The 19,364-nt window shown below is 40.2% G+C and overlaps 1 protein-coding gene across 14 annotated transcripts in view; it reads left to right on the forward strand.

Annotated features, from left to right (window-relative positions):
* The window catches only part of CSNK1G1 (casein kinase 1 gamma 1), a 161,148-nt gene that overhangs the window by 110,979 nt on the left and 30,805 nt on the right, over window positions 1–19,364 (forward strand). For 11 of the 14 annotated variants that reach the window (XR_004625575.1, XR_004625576.1, XR_004625577.1 and 8 more), the window contains 6 exons: window positions 8,398–8,549; window positions 10,150–10,384; window positions 14,797–14,882; window positions 16,702–16,786; window positions 17,042–17,190; window positions 17,820–17,927. Coding sequence is in view for 10 of the 14 variants with exons in the window: in XM_034660840.1 (XP_034516731.1) it covers window positions 8,398–8,549; window positions 10,150–10,384; window positions 14,797–14,882; window positions 16,702–16,786; window positions 17,042–17,190; window positions 17,820–17,927 (815 nt within the window). In the remaining 4 variants the exon portion in view is untranslated. Of the gene's footprint in view, window positions 1–7,789; window positions 8,013–8,397; window positions 8,550–10,149; window positions 10,385–14,796; window positions 14,883–16,701; window positions 16,787–17,041; window positions 17,191–17,819; window positions 17,928–19,364 lie in introns of those variants that run through there. The other 3 variants (XM_034660839.1, XM_034660842.1, XM_034660844.1) reach the window with 2 other exon arrangements.

A 19,364-nucleotide genomic window follows, 5' to 3' on the forward strand; every position in this document is an offset into this window, starting at 1 on the left:
GCCCTCTTGGCAATTTGGCCATACGTAGTGAAATGTTAAATACACATGCCTCTTGATTCAGCATTTTCTCTTAAAGTAATTTACCCTCAAGATACATTTGCATTCATGCCCAAAAATGTTGGCACAAGGATTTTTGCCATATTACATGCATATTTGTCTAGACTCTTTCATTTTCGGATGATAGAGCTCAAGCTCACTTGGGGACGGGGACAGCAAGAAGGGAAGAATTTCTTGGCTCACAGAGCTGATAAGGCCAGCAGTATTCTCACCTCAGTCAGGCCAGATCCAGAACCAACACTGTCCTTGGTCCTCAGGGTATGCAACATATTTGTCTGTCTCCGATTCTCTCAGCTCTGCTTTCTCTGTGTTTCATTCTCAGATAGGTAGTCTGCCTATTTTCATGTGGTCGTCTCTGGAAGCTCCAGGTTAAGCTCCTTCCAGTTTAGCAGTGGGGGGATGGGAGTGGGGAGGAATTGTTCCTCCTTCTCTTTAGTTCCACAAAAGTCCTAGAGTTGGCTCTCATTTTGCAGACATGAGTCAAGTACCCATCCTTGACCCAGTTCCCCAGGGCAGGGGGATATTTACCTGGCTTGAGTCATGTCCTTGAGGTGGCAGTGGGAAATGAGTTGACCCCACTTCAACCACATGAAGTAGTATTGAGGAAATGGTCCTTCCCCATTGGAAGAGTCAGGTGTTATCAGAGGAAGGAAGAAAAGGATGCAGGCCCGGCAAAAGCAGTATCTGTTCACTGTATCTATTTCTAACAACAGATAGTGTAGATAACGACCTCAGTGTCCATCAGTACTAAGAAAAACTTAAATATGATACATCATAGCACCGGTGGGATACTATGTATCTGTTAAAATGAATGCGATATATCCATGAGATGACAAGAAAAAATGTCTACTATATAATATTAAATGAAAAATAAAGTTGCAGAAAAGTATTCTTAATTATGTGAATGTGTCTCACCTGTTATGGATGTGAATACTTTTTCTTATATATTTCTGTGCTGCTTTTGGTTTGCTGTTATATTTGATTGTTTGAATATATATATATATATATATATCACTTTTATACTTTAAAAAGTAATCCCCCAAGTGGCCCCTATTCTGGACCACGGGCTGGAATTGACAAAGCTCTAGAACTAGAGAGAGATGGATATATGATAGGAAAGCTGAAAGGATAGTATTCATGGAGCTGATATATAAATAATGGAAACTCTAGGAATGAATAGGACAGATTAAGCTATTTGTGTAATATGGCATGGGATTTCTATCCTAGAAGAGTGACAGAGAATTGCTAGAAAAAGTAAATGTTAACCAAAAGGCAGGTGGTTTGGAAGAGGTAGGATAGGGAGTATAGAAAATAATTTGGCAACCACATGAATCTGGAGAGCGGTGAATCTGGAGTTGAGAGATCTGGTTGTGTTACTTGGGCACTCTTACCTGGGAAAGGTCACACAACATCTCTCAGGTCTCCATCTCATATATAGCGGAGTTCATTAGTATTTTCTTGTTTTCTTCACAGGATAACTGTGAGGTTCAAGTGAAATGGAAAAGGGCTACTTATGTAAAGAAAAGACTGTGTAATTCCAAGTTGGCCTGGACCAAAGTAAAGAACTTGTCTATAAATGAACGGAGTGGGAGAAGAAAGGGGTAGGAAGATGTCATCAGACTGTCTTTGCAAATTAGACAACCCAGATGACTCATTTTGTTGGTCATTGACTCTCTCTGGATGGGCAGGTGCTTTTTTGAGAGAGAGGAAGGCATGAACAATTGTTTATGTGTAGCTTTCGGTACTGTTAACTAAAATGAATAGTTCTACGTAGTTCACTCTCATGTGGGAACAGCAAGGTAAAACTGCAGATACCACGTACAACCATCACGGAAGAACATACATAAAAGAGAGCCGGTGTAGAAATACCACAACTCTGAATTACTTGGAATCTTCATAGTGGTGGCTTGCCCAACAAAGCATTTTTTTTAAAAATGTCATTCCTATGAAAAACAAACAAGAACTGCGCAGAAGTATCGATTCTGTTAGCATGTCCTGCACATTTAAAATCTGATGAAGTTGTTTTGCTCTGTATATGTGCATTTTAGCATTTTGAGGGTAGGTATGATGCATTCCAAATAGAAAACTTAAGTGGCATTTCATTGAATTGTTTTTATTACTTAGTATTTATCATGCCCTTATCTACCATATGCTTGGAACAGTGCTAAACAGTGACATACAAACATAATTAACACATGGTAATCACTGAATTCAGACAGTCTTCTTTTAGTAGAGAGGACAGACAAATGGACAAAAAGTATGAGGGAAGTGGGGCAGGATTATCCAGAAGGAGTTCACTGTTTTTTGAGTGACCTCATTTTTTTCTTCCATTCCTTTTAAGTGCTTGCTAGAACTTTCTTGACTTTGTAGTTACTATTGCTCAGGTGTGTGTTAAGAAGAGTTGGCTCTTTTTAGCTTTTGAAACTCGACAGATAGTCTGCATCTATAACTTAATCACAGGAACTATAAATGCAATACTAAAGAAAGTGGAAATTTTTCAGAGACTGGGTTTTTATCCCATAAGTTTTTTACCAGTTCTGAGCTGAGTTAGTCTTTCTGGAAAGACAAAAGATCCCCCACCCCCACCCAACCCCAGTACATAACACATTTTTTTTTTAAGATTTTATTTATTTATTTGTCAGAGAGAGAAAGAGAGATCATACACAAGCAGGGGGAGAGGCAGGCAGAGGGAGAAGCAGGCTCCCCTCTGAGCAAGGGGCCCAATATGGGACTTGATCCCAGCATCCTGGGATCGTGACCTGAGCCGAAGGCAGACGCCCAACCAACTGAGCCACCCAGGAGTCCCTATACAACACATTTTTAAACAGTTTTTATCTTAGATGTTATCTGTTACAGAAGAAATCTCTTCTACCTTAGGCTTTCTTTCCTGGCTCCTTTGGATAAATAAGACTTTGAACGTGCTTTAAGGCTCAAGGCCTTGGTAATTATGTGCGTGCGTGTGTGTGTGTGTGTGTGTGTGTGTGTGTGTGTGTGTGTAATACAGAAACTGTAAAAGCTCAATTTTTGTGGCTCAGAAATGTGAGATTATTCGTCTGCTCTTGCCTTTCCTCACCTTCTCCTCCCCCACCATACAGATTTGAGCTCATGTTAGCAGCATATGTCTAGTGATATTCAAATTCCCAAACAGCCTGTGAGCAAGATGATTGTAAAACATTTTTCATTACAGGACAAAGTAATCTTGATTCCTTAATTCTGGGTCTAGCTGGGTTTTGTTTTTTTTTTCTTTTAAAGCCAGCATTTTGAGTAGATTCATATGTGAACTGGTTCATACTGTAAAGAGGCATTTTTCAGAGTCAGAGAAATGAGAAAAGGGAAACACATGTATTGTTTCATATTTTTGTGATGCATTGTTTTTATAGTTATTTTCTGAGTTTTAAAGGCTATGCTTTTATTTTCCCCCCTTTACTTCTTCCTATGTAATATAATCTCGTTTATTTCCCAGTTCTTCCTGCTTTCTTGTTAGGTGGACTTATTTAATATTACCATTAATCCTGATGATAATTTCCCATGCAAACAGTAATTCCCTGATCTCTCACAAATACTAAAGAACATTCAGTAGTTGTGCTAGAAGGCACTATCATGGGACAGTTAAGTTTTGGAGAAGAACTGTCCTATTTTCTGTAAACATTGAAAAATCAAACTGTATAAACAAAACAAAAGAAGGGAATTGCCAAGGTCATTGTGTCCTTAAAGGTTTTCTCTGGCCCTGACTTTAGATGACAGTCTAAACATATACTTATTTTTTATGGAAATATTAGTATATGTGTCATTTTTTACATCCAGTTATTAATGTAGGTATGGGACTTATTTGAACTTGCTTCACAGCTAGATAATTTAGTTTTTCAAAAAGAATGAAGGGCTGATTATTAGGCAATAATGTGATCAAATTGCCAAAAAGCTTCGAGGTGGTTCTATTTCAGTTCTCACCCTGATGTGCTTTTAAAAATATCTCTACTTAGAGTAGTTACTGTTCATAATGCTTTATGGAATCTTTTTAGCTAGCAGCTTGGATGATAAAGGAGCCATTATCCTTGATTTGGTGTGTTTAACCCAAGTTAAATTTATGACAGACTGAAAATTAGCTGTCGTGTGGTACATACACCTCACTTCCTGTTCTCTGCAACTTGATATGTGTGAGAGCCGCTTGTCCAGCAGGATTTGTAAGAATATGTTATTGATGGATGGGAAAGCTGTTTCAAAGTACCCTGCAGAAATGTACAAGATAACATGTGCAGGGTACGTATAACCTTGCAGTTTCGGTTTATAAGAGATTTAACGTGGCTAAACAGCATATGATGAAATCTATTAGCAGTTTTTCAGGAGAGGAAAATTCAGGATGTACTTCTTTAATTTCCGGGCTTTTATGCAGTTGACCAGTTTAGGAGGGAGATCTTATTAGTGCTTTATTCCCAGAGCAGATGAGAGATTATGAAGCTACCTTAGTTTCTGAAATACCATGGATCAGAGAATTCAGTGCGTATCTGCCTTGCCCACCTGTCCCACTTGGTTCCCATTACCTCATACTTAACTTCTAGAAAGTACCTCATTTACCACATGTATAGCTTGTGTTGCATTTAATGGTCTGACCTCATCCCCTCTCTTACTAAAGGATTTCACAGAATAATGTTGATTGATTAAAAATTTCTTAAGCTGTGAATTCCAGACGGTGCTGCAGAAGAAAAGTGAAATAGAATATACAAGATTTCTCATTTAAATGCAACCCAAGATAAGTCATGACTGTGTGCTCATCTCTGACCAAAGAGATAGACTTTCTTTGTGGACTTATATCTATGTCTTTCACCACCAACATTGGCCACTTTATGGACAGTCATGTGAAAAACTAGGCACAGAATGGAACTCGCGTGGGTATCTTTCTGTACAGGCAGTTCTAATAAATTATGGCTGCATCTCCCAAAGGAACTTTTAAATTTGGTACATTTTTTGTAATACCTAAGAAACTAAACAGACAAGTCTTTCATGTTTTTTTTTTAAGATTTTATTTATTTATTTGACACAGAGACAGAGAGAGGATGTGCAAGCACAAGCAGGGGGAGGGGCAGAGGGAGAGGGAGAAGCAGACTCTCTGCTGAGCAGGCAGCCTGATGTGGGGCTCATCCCAGGAGCCTGGGATCATGACTGGAGCTGAAAACAGATGCTTAACCAACTGAGCCACCCAGGCATCCCTGGAGATGTTTCTAATAGACACATTTCCAGTTGACTACAACTACCAGCTTACATTCTAATTTGATCCACACATACTCTGTATAAAATGGAGGCATGCCTCATTCATATGGATTCTATGGCTTTACAAAGAGGAACCTAGAAAGTAACTAGAAGGAAATCCTAGCTATTGTCATAATTTTGGTTTTAAAAGGAAACCAGTCTAAACGTCTCTCTCCTCTTTATTGATGAAAAAGCAGAGAGACATGAAGGGATTTTCAGGGTTGGTAGCAGAACCGAATGCTAGTTCGAAGACTGACTTGAGCCCTTTCGACGGTGGCGTCTTGGACCTAGTCCATCTTTGAGAAAAGCGTCAAGCTACTCAGTAATCTAGAAGTTGTCCTGAGCATCTGAAGCCTGCCAGAGTATTGTGAGGTCTCAGGGTATTTAATACAAGAAGCAATAATGCAGCCAGCAGGAACACCTCACATCTTTGAAGGTACTAGGGTGGAGTTATGAGTGATAGAACTCATACATAGAAATTATAGACATCATCCAGAATGCTTTTGTAACTTCTTTGTAAACATGGAAATGTCTGACAAGAGATGCCTAGATTTGTTACTGAAGATTGTCAAGAACAAGATGATTATCTGTCTCATTTCAACTGATCCTCAAGTATTGGCAGCAAGTCTAGGAAATGATGTCAGTATTATATTTCTAAGCAGGCCTGACTTTTAGCTTGTACTTCAGAAGGAGGATATTGTGCCCAGATTTGCAATTTAGCCAACTAAAAGAATAATATGTTTATTAATTAGGATTAGATTTGGCTATGAAAAAAGGTCCAAATAACAGTTCAGTCAAGGTAGAGATTGATTTTTCTGGATTAAAAAGTCCAGAAGGAAGGGAAGTTGAACATTGGTTACTTCACAGCCATCAGGGGTTCATGTTGTCTTCTTTTTGTTCCATTCATTCTTGGCACTGATATCATCAAGGTGTCTAGTGGTTCTAGATGGCTTCTGGAGCTTGAGCCATCATCAAAGGGGCCTACTTCCAACTTGAGTCAGCTCTCGTGAAAGAGCTTTTCTAGAACCACCTCATGCAACAATTTCTGCTTCTGTCTCACTGATCATTCCAATTATCAAGGGAGGCTGGAAAGTTGTAACTAGGTGGATTGCTATTTGCAGTAGTTAGAAGTTTTGTTATTAAGTAAGAAGGAGAGAATGGACATTGGGTAGGCAACTAACAGATCTGCCACAAGCTGTTTCGAAGAATATAATATTTATATCCGAATCAAATTTTAGTGACATCAAAAACTATTATATAGGATATAAATTTGAAAAATCCCCAAACTACTGTCTACCATATGTCTGATTAATAAAAGCAGTGACTCTCTGTGGTGGGGTTATGCTTTGGATTTTTCAGCAGAACTTACTGGGAACAGCTGTTAGGTTTTGTGTATTTTAAATAACCTGAAAAATGAGTTCAGAACAACACGGGTAAAAAAGACACTTCAAATTAAATCTTGTTTCCTTTTAGAGATAGGGAGAATCAAAACAACCACAAAGACAATTGAGTGGATATTTATGGAGCTGGCAGGAGCAGAGTATACTACATTCGATGATACGAGCTAGGGATGAGCATACCAGAACATTCAAGTTGCTTCATACCTAGATGGAACAAGAGAGCCGGCGGCAGCACATGGAAGAGGCATGAAATACATGTCATAACAACGAAGCGCACCGACTCCAGATAGACACGATTTATCCCGGGGACAAGGATAGGCATACTGGGCTAGAGGTTTAAGTAGTAGATATTGCCTAAGTCCGTTTGGGCTGCTGTCACCGCAGACTGGGCAGCTTATGAAGTCAGAAATGTCTTTCTCACAGTTCCAGAGACCGAAGTCCAAGATCAGGGTGCCATCATGGTCAGGTTCTGGCAGAGACCCTCTTCTGACTTTTTGCTGTGTCCTCACACAGTGGAAGGGGCCGCGGAGTACTCTAGGGTCTCTTTTATAAGGGCACTAATCTTAGTCACGAGGTTTCTGCCCTCATGGTCTAATCACTGCCCAAAGGCCCCCACCTCTTAAAACCATCACACTGGGCATTAGGTTTTCAACATATGAATTGGAGGATTGGGGGTGGGGGACACATAAGCGTTCAGATTATAGCAGAGGGAATCAGTCACCTCTGCTTGTATCCTGCCTGTACATATAAAGAGAATGGGGAGATGGAGAGAATTTTGTTGTCTAAAAAACGTAGGAGAAGCAACTGCAGACCATGGTATATATAAACATGTGAGATGGAGATGCTTCTGCTCTATGAGACCAGATTTTTAAAACGTTCTGTAGTCTCGTTTGTATCCACCATTCACTTGGTGCCATTTAACACTTATTTACTGAATGCCTCATATTTGTAATACACTTTAAAGAGGAAATTCATTCACAAGTTGCCACTTAGGTGAGAAAGTCTAGATTTTGGCAACCAGCAGCTATGAATTTCAAATCTGGGGAAAGCCCAGCTTTTTTTTTCCCCCCCTCTCCTTTTCCTTTCAGAATTACTTACCAGTAACCAAACCCTGTGTGTTGACTTTGCTCCAGCTGATAGAAAACAGGAAAGTACAGAGACTCCCTGTGAGAAGAGGGTCAGGCTTGCACCCTCTGTGACCTCAGCCCTTCAGTCCGAGTTCTCCTTGGGGCAACAGCTGCAAACAGCCCACGTGGCGTTGGCAGTAAGCATAGGGAGCACAGATGAAACCGGCTAACGCACCAGGGCCAGGTGAGCTGGCTTTGAGCGCTGAGCTGTCTTTTGAACCTTTTATGACAGTGCACTTTTGGGCCTCCTTGGGGGAGAATAGTTTATGCTCTGATCCAGTAATGGATCAGGGACCATTCTCCGTCTTATACAGCAGTGGAAATACCTTTGTCACCCTGGTATAAAATAGCTGCTTATTTGAGGCCATTGTGCAGTGGCTCGCCTTTTCTGCCCATTATTAGTTCCCTTTGAAGCTGCTGTGCTCAGTTGAGGTTCTCCAGGAGGGACTATGAAAGAAAATGGAAATCTCACAAACTGTGTTGTGTGTATATACTCAGTGCTGATGGAGCTATCTCATATTTTGGGTTTTGTGTCCCCCACTCTGTACCCCTTTGCCCCTCTGCTGCAGGTGAAGGTCTTCCACAGGTGTATTACTTTGGACCATGTGGGAAATACAATGCCATGGTGCTGGAGCTCCTTGGCCCTAGCTTGGAGGATTTGTTTGACCTCTGTGACCGAACTTTCACTTTGAAGACGGTGTTAATGATAGCCATCCAGTTGGTAAGTTGGCATTGTTATTCAGCAGAAAGATAGGTGGGTTCCCCAGCTACATCCTTGTGACCCTTTTAGTGCTTTCCCAGCTGTAGTGACACCTAGTGAATGCACACTCAGAGGCTTGATGGCATTCTAGGAAGCAGGCCGGGCAAAAAGGGTTAACCTAGCGAAGTCGCACTGCATCTTCTGCGCACTCTATTTTAAGAATTTGCACCTTGGAGCAACACCCTGCCCTTAACTGAAGTGGAGGCATATAATTTAGATTGAGGAGAAAAAGGATGATTAGGTGAAATTGTACAAATGCAAGTAACTTCCTTGATGTTTTATTTATAGGTTTTAAACACATGGTTGTAAGGTTCTGTCCTCTCCCCTCACCCTTGCGTCCAAGAAAGGATTGGTGATATAACCCACTGCCCTAACAGTCAGATTCTAAAGCTGTGTGGCCAAGAACCTGCCTTAATTCTCTGGCCTCCAGTTCTCAGAGACTGGCAGAGCTGAAGAGACAGTTCTCTCAACTCCAACCAAATTACATACCAGTGCCAGCTCAAGAGCAGTGAAGGCGTTCCTTTGAGGAGTTTGTCAGCCCCTCAGAGAAAGGATGCAGATGTATCTTTATTGGTCTGAAATGGTGATGGTCTCACCCATTTTACTGTAAAAGCTTGGGAATGTTAAAAAAAAATTGACAATTGACCTTGACCTTGACTTTTGAGTCCAAAATTCAAATGCCTGAGCTTCCCTTTCTTTGCTAAGTAGAAAGGTGTCATAGATGGAAGTAAAACTTAATGAAATTTGAAATAATTTTTTTAAAGATTTATTTATTTTAGAGAGAGCGAGTGTGCATGCACATGATGGGGAGGGGCAGAGAGAGAGAGAGAATCCTCCAGCACACTCCCTGCTGAGTGCAGAGCTCAACGTGGGGCTCAATCCCAGGACCCTGAGATCATGACCCGAGCGGAAATCAAGAGTTGGCTGCTTAACCAACTGAGCCACCCAGGTGCCCCTGAAGTAATTTTATGATTATTTTTTTGGGCTATATTTACTTTCACATAAAAACTGCGCTTCTCCCTCTCCTGCTAATTAGGTCTGTGAAATCAGTCCAGTACTCACTTCTCTGGACCTCACTTCCCATATTTTTGCAACAGAACGAACTAGGTTGGGGAGTCCTGTCTGACTGAGGATAGGAAGGCGTGGGCTGGAGGTGAATGTGGCAGTGGCACCTGTCTTCAGAGGCCACTGATGTGTTGTGATGATCCTGGCTGGGGATACTTCGTGCCTCTCCAATGTGTGCTTTCTGAAGTAGCCTAAAAACACCTAATTCCATTCATCATTTCTAAATTGTAACATTATGAGGTAAAACTGTATATTATCATTTCAGCTGAACAGTGCTGCCCCACTTTCATTTATCTTGATATTTGTTGTGTATATATTTGTATCAGAGAATATTTTCTGGTTTGTAAAAGTAAAGTGACTGGGTGGTAAAGAAGAAATGAATTTTATTTTCATTTCAGTAGTTAAAACCTTGGACTAATAAAAGGAAATGTTTTGATGGTTTTTTCCCCCAATAAACATCTTTAGAATATTTTCATTGATTTTTTTTCTCTTTTAGCTTTCTCGAATGGAATATGTGCACTCAAAGAATCTCATTTACCGAGATGTGAAGCCAGAGAACTTCCTGATTGGCCGACAAGGCAATAAGAAAGAGCATGTTATACACATTATAGACTTTGGACTGGCCAAGGAGTACATTGATCCTGAAACCAAAAAACACATACCTTACAGGGAGCACAAAAGTTTAACTGGAACTGCAAGATATATGTCTATCAACACGCATCTTGGCAAAGGTGTGTTTATTTTCTGCTCCGTGAAGGGGCAGGTCCTTAAAATAACTTTTTATTCTAATAATACTTTGTCCCCATTGTGCATTACAACTTGTGATTTTTTTTGCTTCGCAAGGCAAGTGATTTTTATACTTGGAAAACTAAGGTGGTAAGTTAGTGACTTTCCTAAGTATTCTGTTGACAACTTAAACATTTTTAATTCTTTATGGTGTTTTCAAATGCTTGGTTTCTCAGTAGTGTAGGCACATGAATTTTTGTATTAAGATGATAGCATTTTAGTAAGTCCAATGATGAATTTGGTGTTTACATATGAATGACTCCATATATGACAGTTCGGAAAGGACATTATGCTGGTTGGTATCTGTATTGGGGAAGAGTGTGTCACCAAAACATGGACTCACCTTCTATTTGCTGTGCATAATTCCATGAATAATGCTTTGAGGAAGAGCCTATGTCTTACTCAATGAAAATATATGGGTCTTGCATTTTATTTAGGATAGACAATTTGCACAAATATTGCTAAAAGCTCTAATCAAGGCAGAAGACCTTACTTGTAAGAGGAACTAATCCAGGGGAGAATATTTAGAGAGAAGCCTAAAGAATAGTGGGAAGGCCAAACAGATAGGCCCTGGGCCCCTCACTAGCTTCTCCAGAAAAGCTTCCCTTTTTATCTATTGTATATATTGGGCTCCCATGGAAGATTCTGTTTGAAGAAAAGGTTCCACAGTGATTGAAAAAAATGTTTGAAAATCCTCACTCTTGAAAGTAGACATGTAAACAGATTATCAGGTTCCATACTCCTAGACATAGCTAATTATAGCAGGTGTTGAAATATTAATGAATTTTTGTACACTAAGAAGTGTTTTAAAGACTGGCTACACGGTTGCCTCATTGAGTTAACTGCATAGGTATTCAGGTGAGGATTCTAGTGTTAGTGATGATTAAAAATCATATTACAAAGTGATATGATTTGAAATCATGAATGCTGTCAGAATTTTTTTAGTAACTATATGAAAATCCTCACTTAACTAAATGTAATATTTTAAAATTAGACCAGAAGGTCCTCTGCCACTTTTTATCTGTGTCATTTTGGAGAAGTTACTTAATCTTCCTGAAACTTATCTGTAAAATGAGAGTAATATTTCACAAGGATGTGTTTGTGGGTTAAATGAGAAATGTATGTAACACAGGTCTCTTGCATAGTGTTCAATACTCCCTCTTCCTTCCTTTTTACTAAGAGACAGACTGTGTTGTAAATAGTAAAGTCATGATTATTTGTTTTAACTGCCAGACTCTAGAAGTTGTTCTAATGCCTGCTTCCCAGGCACAGCAATTTGTGTTCTGATTTTATTATTCTTGTCAAGAAAGGCAAGAAGAGACAAGGGATGGATATCTGTGTTATGTTTGTATATGGTACAAGGTAAATGGTTAAGAAGAAGGGATGCAAATCCTGGCTCCTGCACTTAAAGCTATGTGTTTTGGGTCTGGTAACCTTCTTCCCTCGGCCTCAGTTATCTGATCTATGAAATGGGTATGATAATGGTTCCTTATACTGTAGGATTCTGAGATAAAGTATATAAAGTGTTTAGCATAGTGCCTCATGGTAGCAAAGACTCTAAATGGTAGTTTATTTATGTATTTGACAAAGTATGTTTTAAGCACGTATGGTCATCAGACTGGTTTCTTTCATCTCTTGGTGTAGCCATTCCTGCTGGAACTTTTGAGTTTATCTCCAAACTTGAATTTCCTGAGTTCAAGAGTTTTCCAGGTCACATTGAACCTGTCACTGTATTTTGTCCTGTCCCTATTACAGCGAATACATATAGATGGTTGTCACATGCCCTTTAAACTCTGGTCAGGGTCTCAAAGCAGAGAGGTTTCCATAGGAACTCGAATCATAGCTGGTTTTTAAATGTGTAGCATTCTACATGTTGTAATGAAGGAAAAGAGAAGGGTGTCTTCAAATGACTTGGAGAGAATTGCCTATTAATTTTGTGAGGGAGGACAAGGGTTGAAGCCTCCTAAAACTGACATTACCACATCAGATTAGCCAACTTCCCACTGTTAAAGGCAGCCCATTTTGATTTTGTATTCTTTAATGGTTAAGTTAGGGTGAGAACACTGGGTCAACTAGCCCCTTTCCTCCAGCAAAATATATTTGACCTAAAATCAGGGATGTGACACATGTAAAACCAAGCATCTTTCTGAATGGTCGAGAGCAGGCCTTTATGGTGTGGAAGAATTCTATGTCCTGCTGGCCCCACTCATATTAAAACCTTTCTTCTTTGAAAAGGAGAATATCCTTCGTGAAAAAACATTAGGGCATGTGGAAACGCTGAATTCAATGAATATGGAGTTTCCAAAGAAGTATGGAAATAAACCATGACTCTGGTTTTCACTTCTTTTTGTTTTTTTTGGAAAGGCTTAAATTACTGTAGATTAATTACTAATGGCTCAAATTATCATAGATTAATGACTTTAGAACTTTAGAACTAGAAAATGACTTCTCAGATTATCTAATTCAGCCACTTTATTTTCAGTTGAGGGGACTGCAGCCCAAAGTAGGTGACTTGGCCATGCTTAATTTCACATGGATCAAATTAATGGAAAGAATGGGCCAGGAGCTAGATAACCTGACTCAGGAGCCATTGTTCTTCCTACTATTCCATATTCCACAGCTATTTTTCATAGTGCTCAGCATTTGGAAAACCACTTTATTAGTTATTCCAGTGGGTTTACATGTGTTTTCTGTTTGTTTGATTTAATTTGATTTAAAAAAAACCAACCTTTTATAATGGGCTTTGCTGTGGAGAGAAGTTGGGCTTTTTTCTGAAGTTTTGATTAATACTGAAAATGTGGAGAGTTTCGCCCTCTAGTGCTCAACTAACAAAAGTGCGACCAATTGTCTAGTGAATTTTTTTTACCAAGGGGCCTCTTGTTAGAGGAAGAGGATATAAAAATGGAAAGTCAGTGAGTAGGTGTGATACAGTGTGAGAAACTGCAGGGTGCGGTTCCTCTATCTGCCCTGCTTTGTGGGAGGCCTCAACTCACCCTGATTGTACTTTGTTTTTTATTGCGTGTCTTTAGGTTCTGTTAACAAACTGTTTTCGTCTAACAGCTTATTGTTTTCAATTTTATATAAAATTTGTTGTAAACCTCAGGCAAGCATGCAGACAAAAGCTTCTGTTGGTCTTGCCGTTTTGTTTCATTCTTTTAAAGATTATTCAGTTGATGTGCAACCACTCAATTTTATGTTATTTCTCTCTCTTGTCAGGGTGCCTCCCTTTTCCATTAACGACCACCTTGCCAAAAACAGTTTTCAAACTGCAATTTAGAAAGTTGCCTTTTCTTTCCTCATCTGCCCTGCAGAGTTCTATTCACTCTTTTTCATGCACATTTTCCATAATTGGAGGCAGCCCTTAAACATGTACTTTCGTATTTTGAGCTGAGTAGCTTTCCCTGCCTCCCTCTTAGATTTTCCTTTCTGCACAAAGAAAGCACGATTGAGTTTAGAGTAGCCCCTTAGTCTTGTCTCTCTAATTTCTCTCGATAAAGCCCTAAACTTTATTCTGAGAAATAAACACATCAGATGTCTGAGATGAGCCATAATTGGCAAATAAGAAATAGAGTCTAACAACCCAAGAATGCATAAGGATGTTTTCTGAGATGAAATGACAGTTTTTTGTTAAGTATTCTAAGGTTCTTTACCATCTTAGTCTTTCCAGTTAAAAGGAAAGAAAAACCTAGCAACTTGTTTACATAATAAGCTCCCAGAATGCAGGGATCCTGTTTTATGTGCCCATAAAGGGCACTTTAAGTAATACATTTTAAATTTTTCTTAAGGTGGCTATGGAACATGGTACAAAGGGATTGGAGCTGAGAGATTATACATCAGTGTTTGTTTATGTTGAACCAAATTTTAAGTATTAGTTTTTATGATGAATTAAAAGCACTCGACATGTATGCTAAGCATTCTGTAGCTTATGTCTAGCCAGAATGGACTGTTTAAAAGTTTCAGCTGTTTAATCTGCTTCTCACTTTCCATGATGGTCACCCAAAGGGTAACCGTAGCTCATATACTGGAAATAATGTGTCATTTAAATTATCGGTGCTTTCAGGAAGGTGACAGCAATGACTGAGGGGTGGTTACTCATCTTTCAGTGATTTGGATTTGGATTTGGTTTCAGTTTAGGATTTGCTCTTTTCCCTTGCTATTTACTTGCCAGTGACAGCAAAGGAAGTACACAGTGTTTTTTGGTTTTGATCTAAAATACTATCCCTGGGTTAGATATACAAAGAATGAGTAAGCAGAGCCTTTCCAGAGACAGAAGGGTTTCTGAGGGGATTACTTGGTTTTGAACCCCTTTCTGCTTTAATAACTGCAAACATGATGTGTGATCTGTCTTCCCTTTTAGAGCAAAGCCGGCGGGATGATTTGGAAGCCCTAGGCCATATGTTCATGTATTTCCTTCGAGGCAGCCTACCCTGGCAAGGACTCAAGGTATCCTTGAAAGTGCTCAGCGGAGGGCTTTGTTTCAATACGCAGTTGTAAATGGAGGGGTTGCTGACTCGATGCCTGTAAGAAGATGGGCTGGCGACAGGGATGAGACACAGGGACTAGCTACATTAGTCTATATCATAAATGCTCCCCTGGGCTTTGGGAGCTGTTTTGCCTACATTCGTCATCTTCCCCTTCTGAATCCTTCTTCCTTGTTTTGGGGTTTTCCATGATATTCCCTTGTTCCCTCCCAGCCTTGGCAATGCGGCTTTTCTCTGTGTCACTTTCCTCCTCCACTACCATTATGTAGCAGGAAGAGTGTTCCCAGTGTGCTGGGGAATTTCTGGAACAAACTGATGACAGCAGCTGCTACACATTTTACCAGCAAGGCCAGCAGGGCTGGGTGTGCCCCTAAGGAGAACTGGAAAATATTTGTTCATCCTCCATAGGCTGAGGACCCACCTGAACTAAAACAAGAATCCAAGTTTAATGTTGCTGTTTATGTGTTTTATTCAGTCAATGCCTATGCAGATCATAGCCGTTCCTTATGAAGCATGTAGTTTAAATAGCCTTCCTTAGGTAGGTATCGGTACAGTACACTTGTGTTCAAGTTAACTATTGATAATAATTATAACCACTGTAATTACTTCGTGCCTTTGGCTGGTTAGAGTAGGAAATGGTGAACTTCTAACCCATTTTAAGTCCGATTAGATAGTTAAATGTGAAACATATTTTTGAGTTGTATTATTTCAACATGTTAGTATGGAAAGAAACTTAATACATAGATTTGGGTACTTCTACACCCCCTAGCCCCCTCCCTGTCTCCCTCCAGAAGGGAAGAAGGATTCATTTGCTATGCTTTCTAGGCTGTTTTCCTGAAAAGTAAAGCTTCTGCCCCTTCCCTTTGGGAAAATTTTATTTCTTTGCCCTTAAACTCCTCTCCTAACACCTACTCGTCTTCTCCTAGTCATATATATCTTCTCATTGGTATTGATAGATGTCAGAGTTTCACATTCTGTTTGCTCATCACATAGCCAAGCCATGCATTTTCGTATCATTGTTTGAAACTTTCTCATGGTCCACAAATCATTTTGGTGGCAGTCATAGATCTAAAATTTCTCCAACTTGCTTTAGAACACTGTCACTTAAAGCTGGGTGCAGGAGGCTAGGGAGAGCCTTATGAGAATCCCTTGAAACCATGTTGTTGGTCCAAGCTCCAGGAGCCTTCTGTCTATAATCCTGAGCAAGCCAGACTTGGCTGCTTTGAGGCACTGACCTATATCAAGCCTGTCTGTTAGCCATGCCTCTGTCATAGGTAATACTTTTCCCTCTGGAAGCACATTGTGGAAAGGCATTTTTTTCCTACTACCAGTTTTTTTTTTTCTATTCAGCTTCACAGTAAATATTCTGTGGAGCCATCTATCTGTCTGCCCCCGCTTGGGTTAGCAGTATTTTTTATCTTATCATAGAACTGATCTAAGAAGATAAAGGCTGAATCACTTTTGAACCCCCGTGGCCATGGGAGATTAGTAAGCTTCTACAATTCTGAAAATACTGCTATATGATATTTTTACTTTCTTCTCCTAGCCACTCATTACATTTGATGGTGTTTATCTGAGACTACTAAATATACTTACAAGGAAAACCTTCCAGAACAGAGCAGATGTTAAATACATCATCTCTAGTACATTTCTTATTTATTAGAAGACTGAGTCTAGCAAATCTTGCCAGTTTGAGTGAAACAACCATTGCCTCCCCAAACATATTGGACCTCCCATACTTGGCACCTCTTTCCAAGTAACTTTCTCTCTCTACTCTACAGGCTGATACATTAAAAGAGAGATATCAAAAAATTGGTGACACCAAAAGGAATACTCCCATTGAAGCTCTCTGTGAAAACTTTCCAGGTAGGGTGCTAAAAGGACCCTCTAGCCACTGTGACCGAAGCTTTGAAGTAGGTGGAGACGATGACTTGGTATCTCTAGATAAGGGTGCTCTCCAGAAAATTCACATTTCCTTTTATTGTCCTTTAGACCAAGACAGGTTTTATCACTTTCATTTGGGTTACAAAGAAAACACCAGATATTCTTGGCTTGGCCCAGAGCTTCTCTCCATGGGAAGCGTTCAGCTCATGAGCATGGCCTTTCACCTCTTTTCTACAGAAGAGATGGCAACCTACCTGCGATATGTCAGGAGATTAGACTTCTTTGAAAAACCTGACTATGAGTATTTACGGACCCTCTTCACAGACCTCTTTGAAAGGAAAGGCTACACCTTTGACTACGCCTACGACTGGGTCGGGAGGCCTATTGTAAGTATCCTGTTTTACCTCCTCACCTCAGACCAGCACGACCTCACCACTTGACTTGCCAGACTTTCTGCTTAAGTCTGTGGGGAAAATATTCCTTTGACGTAGACTTTACATTTGCCAACCTTTTCAGGGTGATGCCCTAGGTTGCAATTACTAGAGTTGGGAAGTAAGAGCAACTCGTTTATATGTTTTTAAGATTATGACCCATATGTCCTAAGATACCAGAACTTAAGCCAGTTCTTAAGAAGAACTTTCATTTGAATGATCCAGAAGCTGGTGCTTCATAAGCTGTGAAGGTACTTGACTTCTGGAGGAGTGGAACCCAGAGCCTTAGGAAACTTGAATTGGCTCTTCTGGCCAGGGATCCACAGTGCCTGAGAACATGCTAACACATCGCTGTAGGATGTTTTTCTTATTTTCCAAGGTAAGCTACTCTCCAATGAGCTGTTGAGGACCAGGTGGCCTCCCTTTTGCAGATAAACAAACTGAGAAGGCAAGAAGACTAGATACTGCCTTTGGTGGCTGAGAATAATCATCACTACTGTTTTATTAGAATTAGAATGATGCTCTCCTTTGCGGAGACATTGAGTTGGATGTTTTCCACTTGATTTTTTGTTCTATCTTTCCAGCCTACTCCAGTAGGGTCAGTTCACGTAGATTCTGGTGCATCTGCAATAACTCGAGAAAGCCACACACACAGGGACCGGCCGTCACAGCAACAGCCTTTGCGAAATCAGGTATGTGCTGGGCCTTCCTTGTTTCAGACATTCTGCCTCTTCATGGCTAATACTAAAACTGAAATTCTTCAGCTTCTCTGCTTCAGTGTATACACTGAAATTAAAGACAAAGGACTTGCCATTTCTCAGTGGTGTGTGCGGCACTCCAGCATTCCTCGGGGCGTGTCACGGTGCTGCGATGGGGCCAGGCGATTTACGTGAAGTATCCGGTCTAGAGAATTTGGGCTTGTCCAGGTCTGTTGGCTGAAAGGGGAGTCCACCACAGGCCAGAAAGACCTGCTGAACGTACAGGATGAACAGGGTAGCCCATTTTGGGTCTCATCTGCAGTCCAGTATGGTGCGCTTGCCAATGCTGAGGGTTTTTTTGCTGGTTAAGAAGAGTGGGTAATTTGGAGTTCCAGCTGACTGAGGCATAAACTGGCACCTCTCTTCCCCCTCTGCCCCTGCCCCCAGGTTAATCCTAGAGCTGGCCAAGATCTGAGATGAATCTTTAGTGAAGACTTAGCTTTGCTTTCGGCCACTGCAGAGGAGGCCATGTCATCTGTCCTTCAGTGTTCATAGTTTGAGAAACTAGTGGTCTGTACGAGAGGCTTCTCTCAGCCTAAAGGCTGAAGAGGCAAACACACAAGAATCAACAAGTTTGACAACATTTAAAGAAAGGGGTCACTGGGAAGTAAATATGACTTTCATCTTTATATCATACACAATTGACCCTTGAACAACACAGGTTTGAAATGTGTGGGTCTACTTATATGCGAATTTTTTAAAAAAAATAAATATAGTGCATGGGGCGCCTGGGTGGCGTAGTCGTTAAGCGTCTGCCTTCGGCTCAGGGCGTGATCCTGGCTTTCTTGGATTGAGCCCCACATTGGGCTCCTCCGCTGGAAGCCTGCTTCTTCCTCTCCCACTCCCCCTGCTTGTGTTCCCTCTCTTGCTGGCTGTCTCTCTCTCCATCAAATAAATAAATAAAATATTTTTTAAATATTAAATAAATAAAGTGCAGTATTGTAAATGTATTTTCCCCTACGATTTTCCTAGTAACATTTTCTTTTCTCTAACTTTATTGTAAGTGTAGTATATAGTACATATAATATACAAAATACGTGTTTATCGACTGTTTATGTTATTGGTAAGGATTCTGGTCAACAGTAGGCTTTTAGTAGTTAACTTCTGCGGGGAGTCAAAAGTTATATGGGCATTTTCAACCTCACAGTGGCCGATACTCCTAACCCCAGTGTTGTTCAACGTTCAGCTATACGTTGCTAAGAGAAAACTGAGGACCCCAGTAGATAAATAAGCAAAGGTTAATTAACAGATATGCACACGCACACACACACACACACAGAGTCATCACCTATCAAATTACCTTGTTCTCCTCACCCCTGACCTCACTTTTCAATATTCACAGATATGTTTATAATAAAATACAAAAACAGT

Source organism: Ailuropoda melanoleuca, chromosome 5 (assembly GCF_002007445.2).
Source record: "Ailuropoda melanoleuca isolate Jingjing chromosome 5, ASM200744v2, whole genome shotgun sequence".
Lineage (NCBI taxonomy): Eukaryota > Metazoa > Chordata > Mammalia > Carnivora > Ursidae > Ailuropoda > Ailuropoda melanoleuca.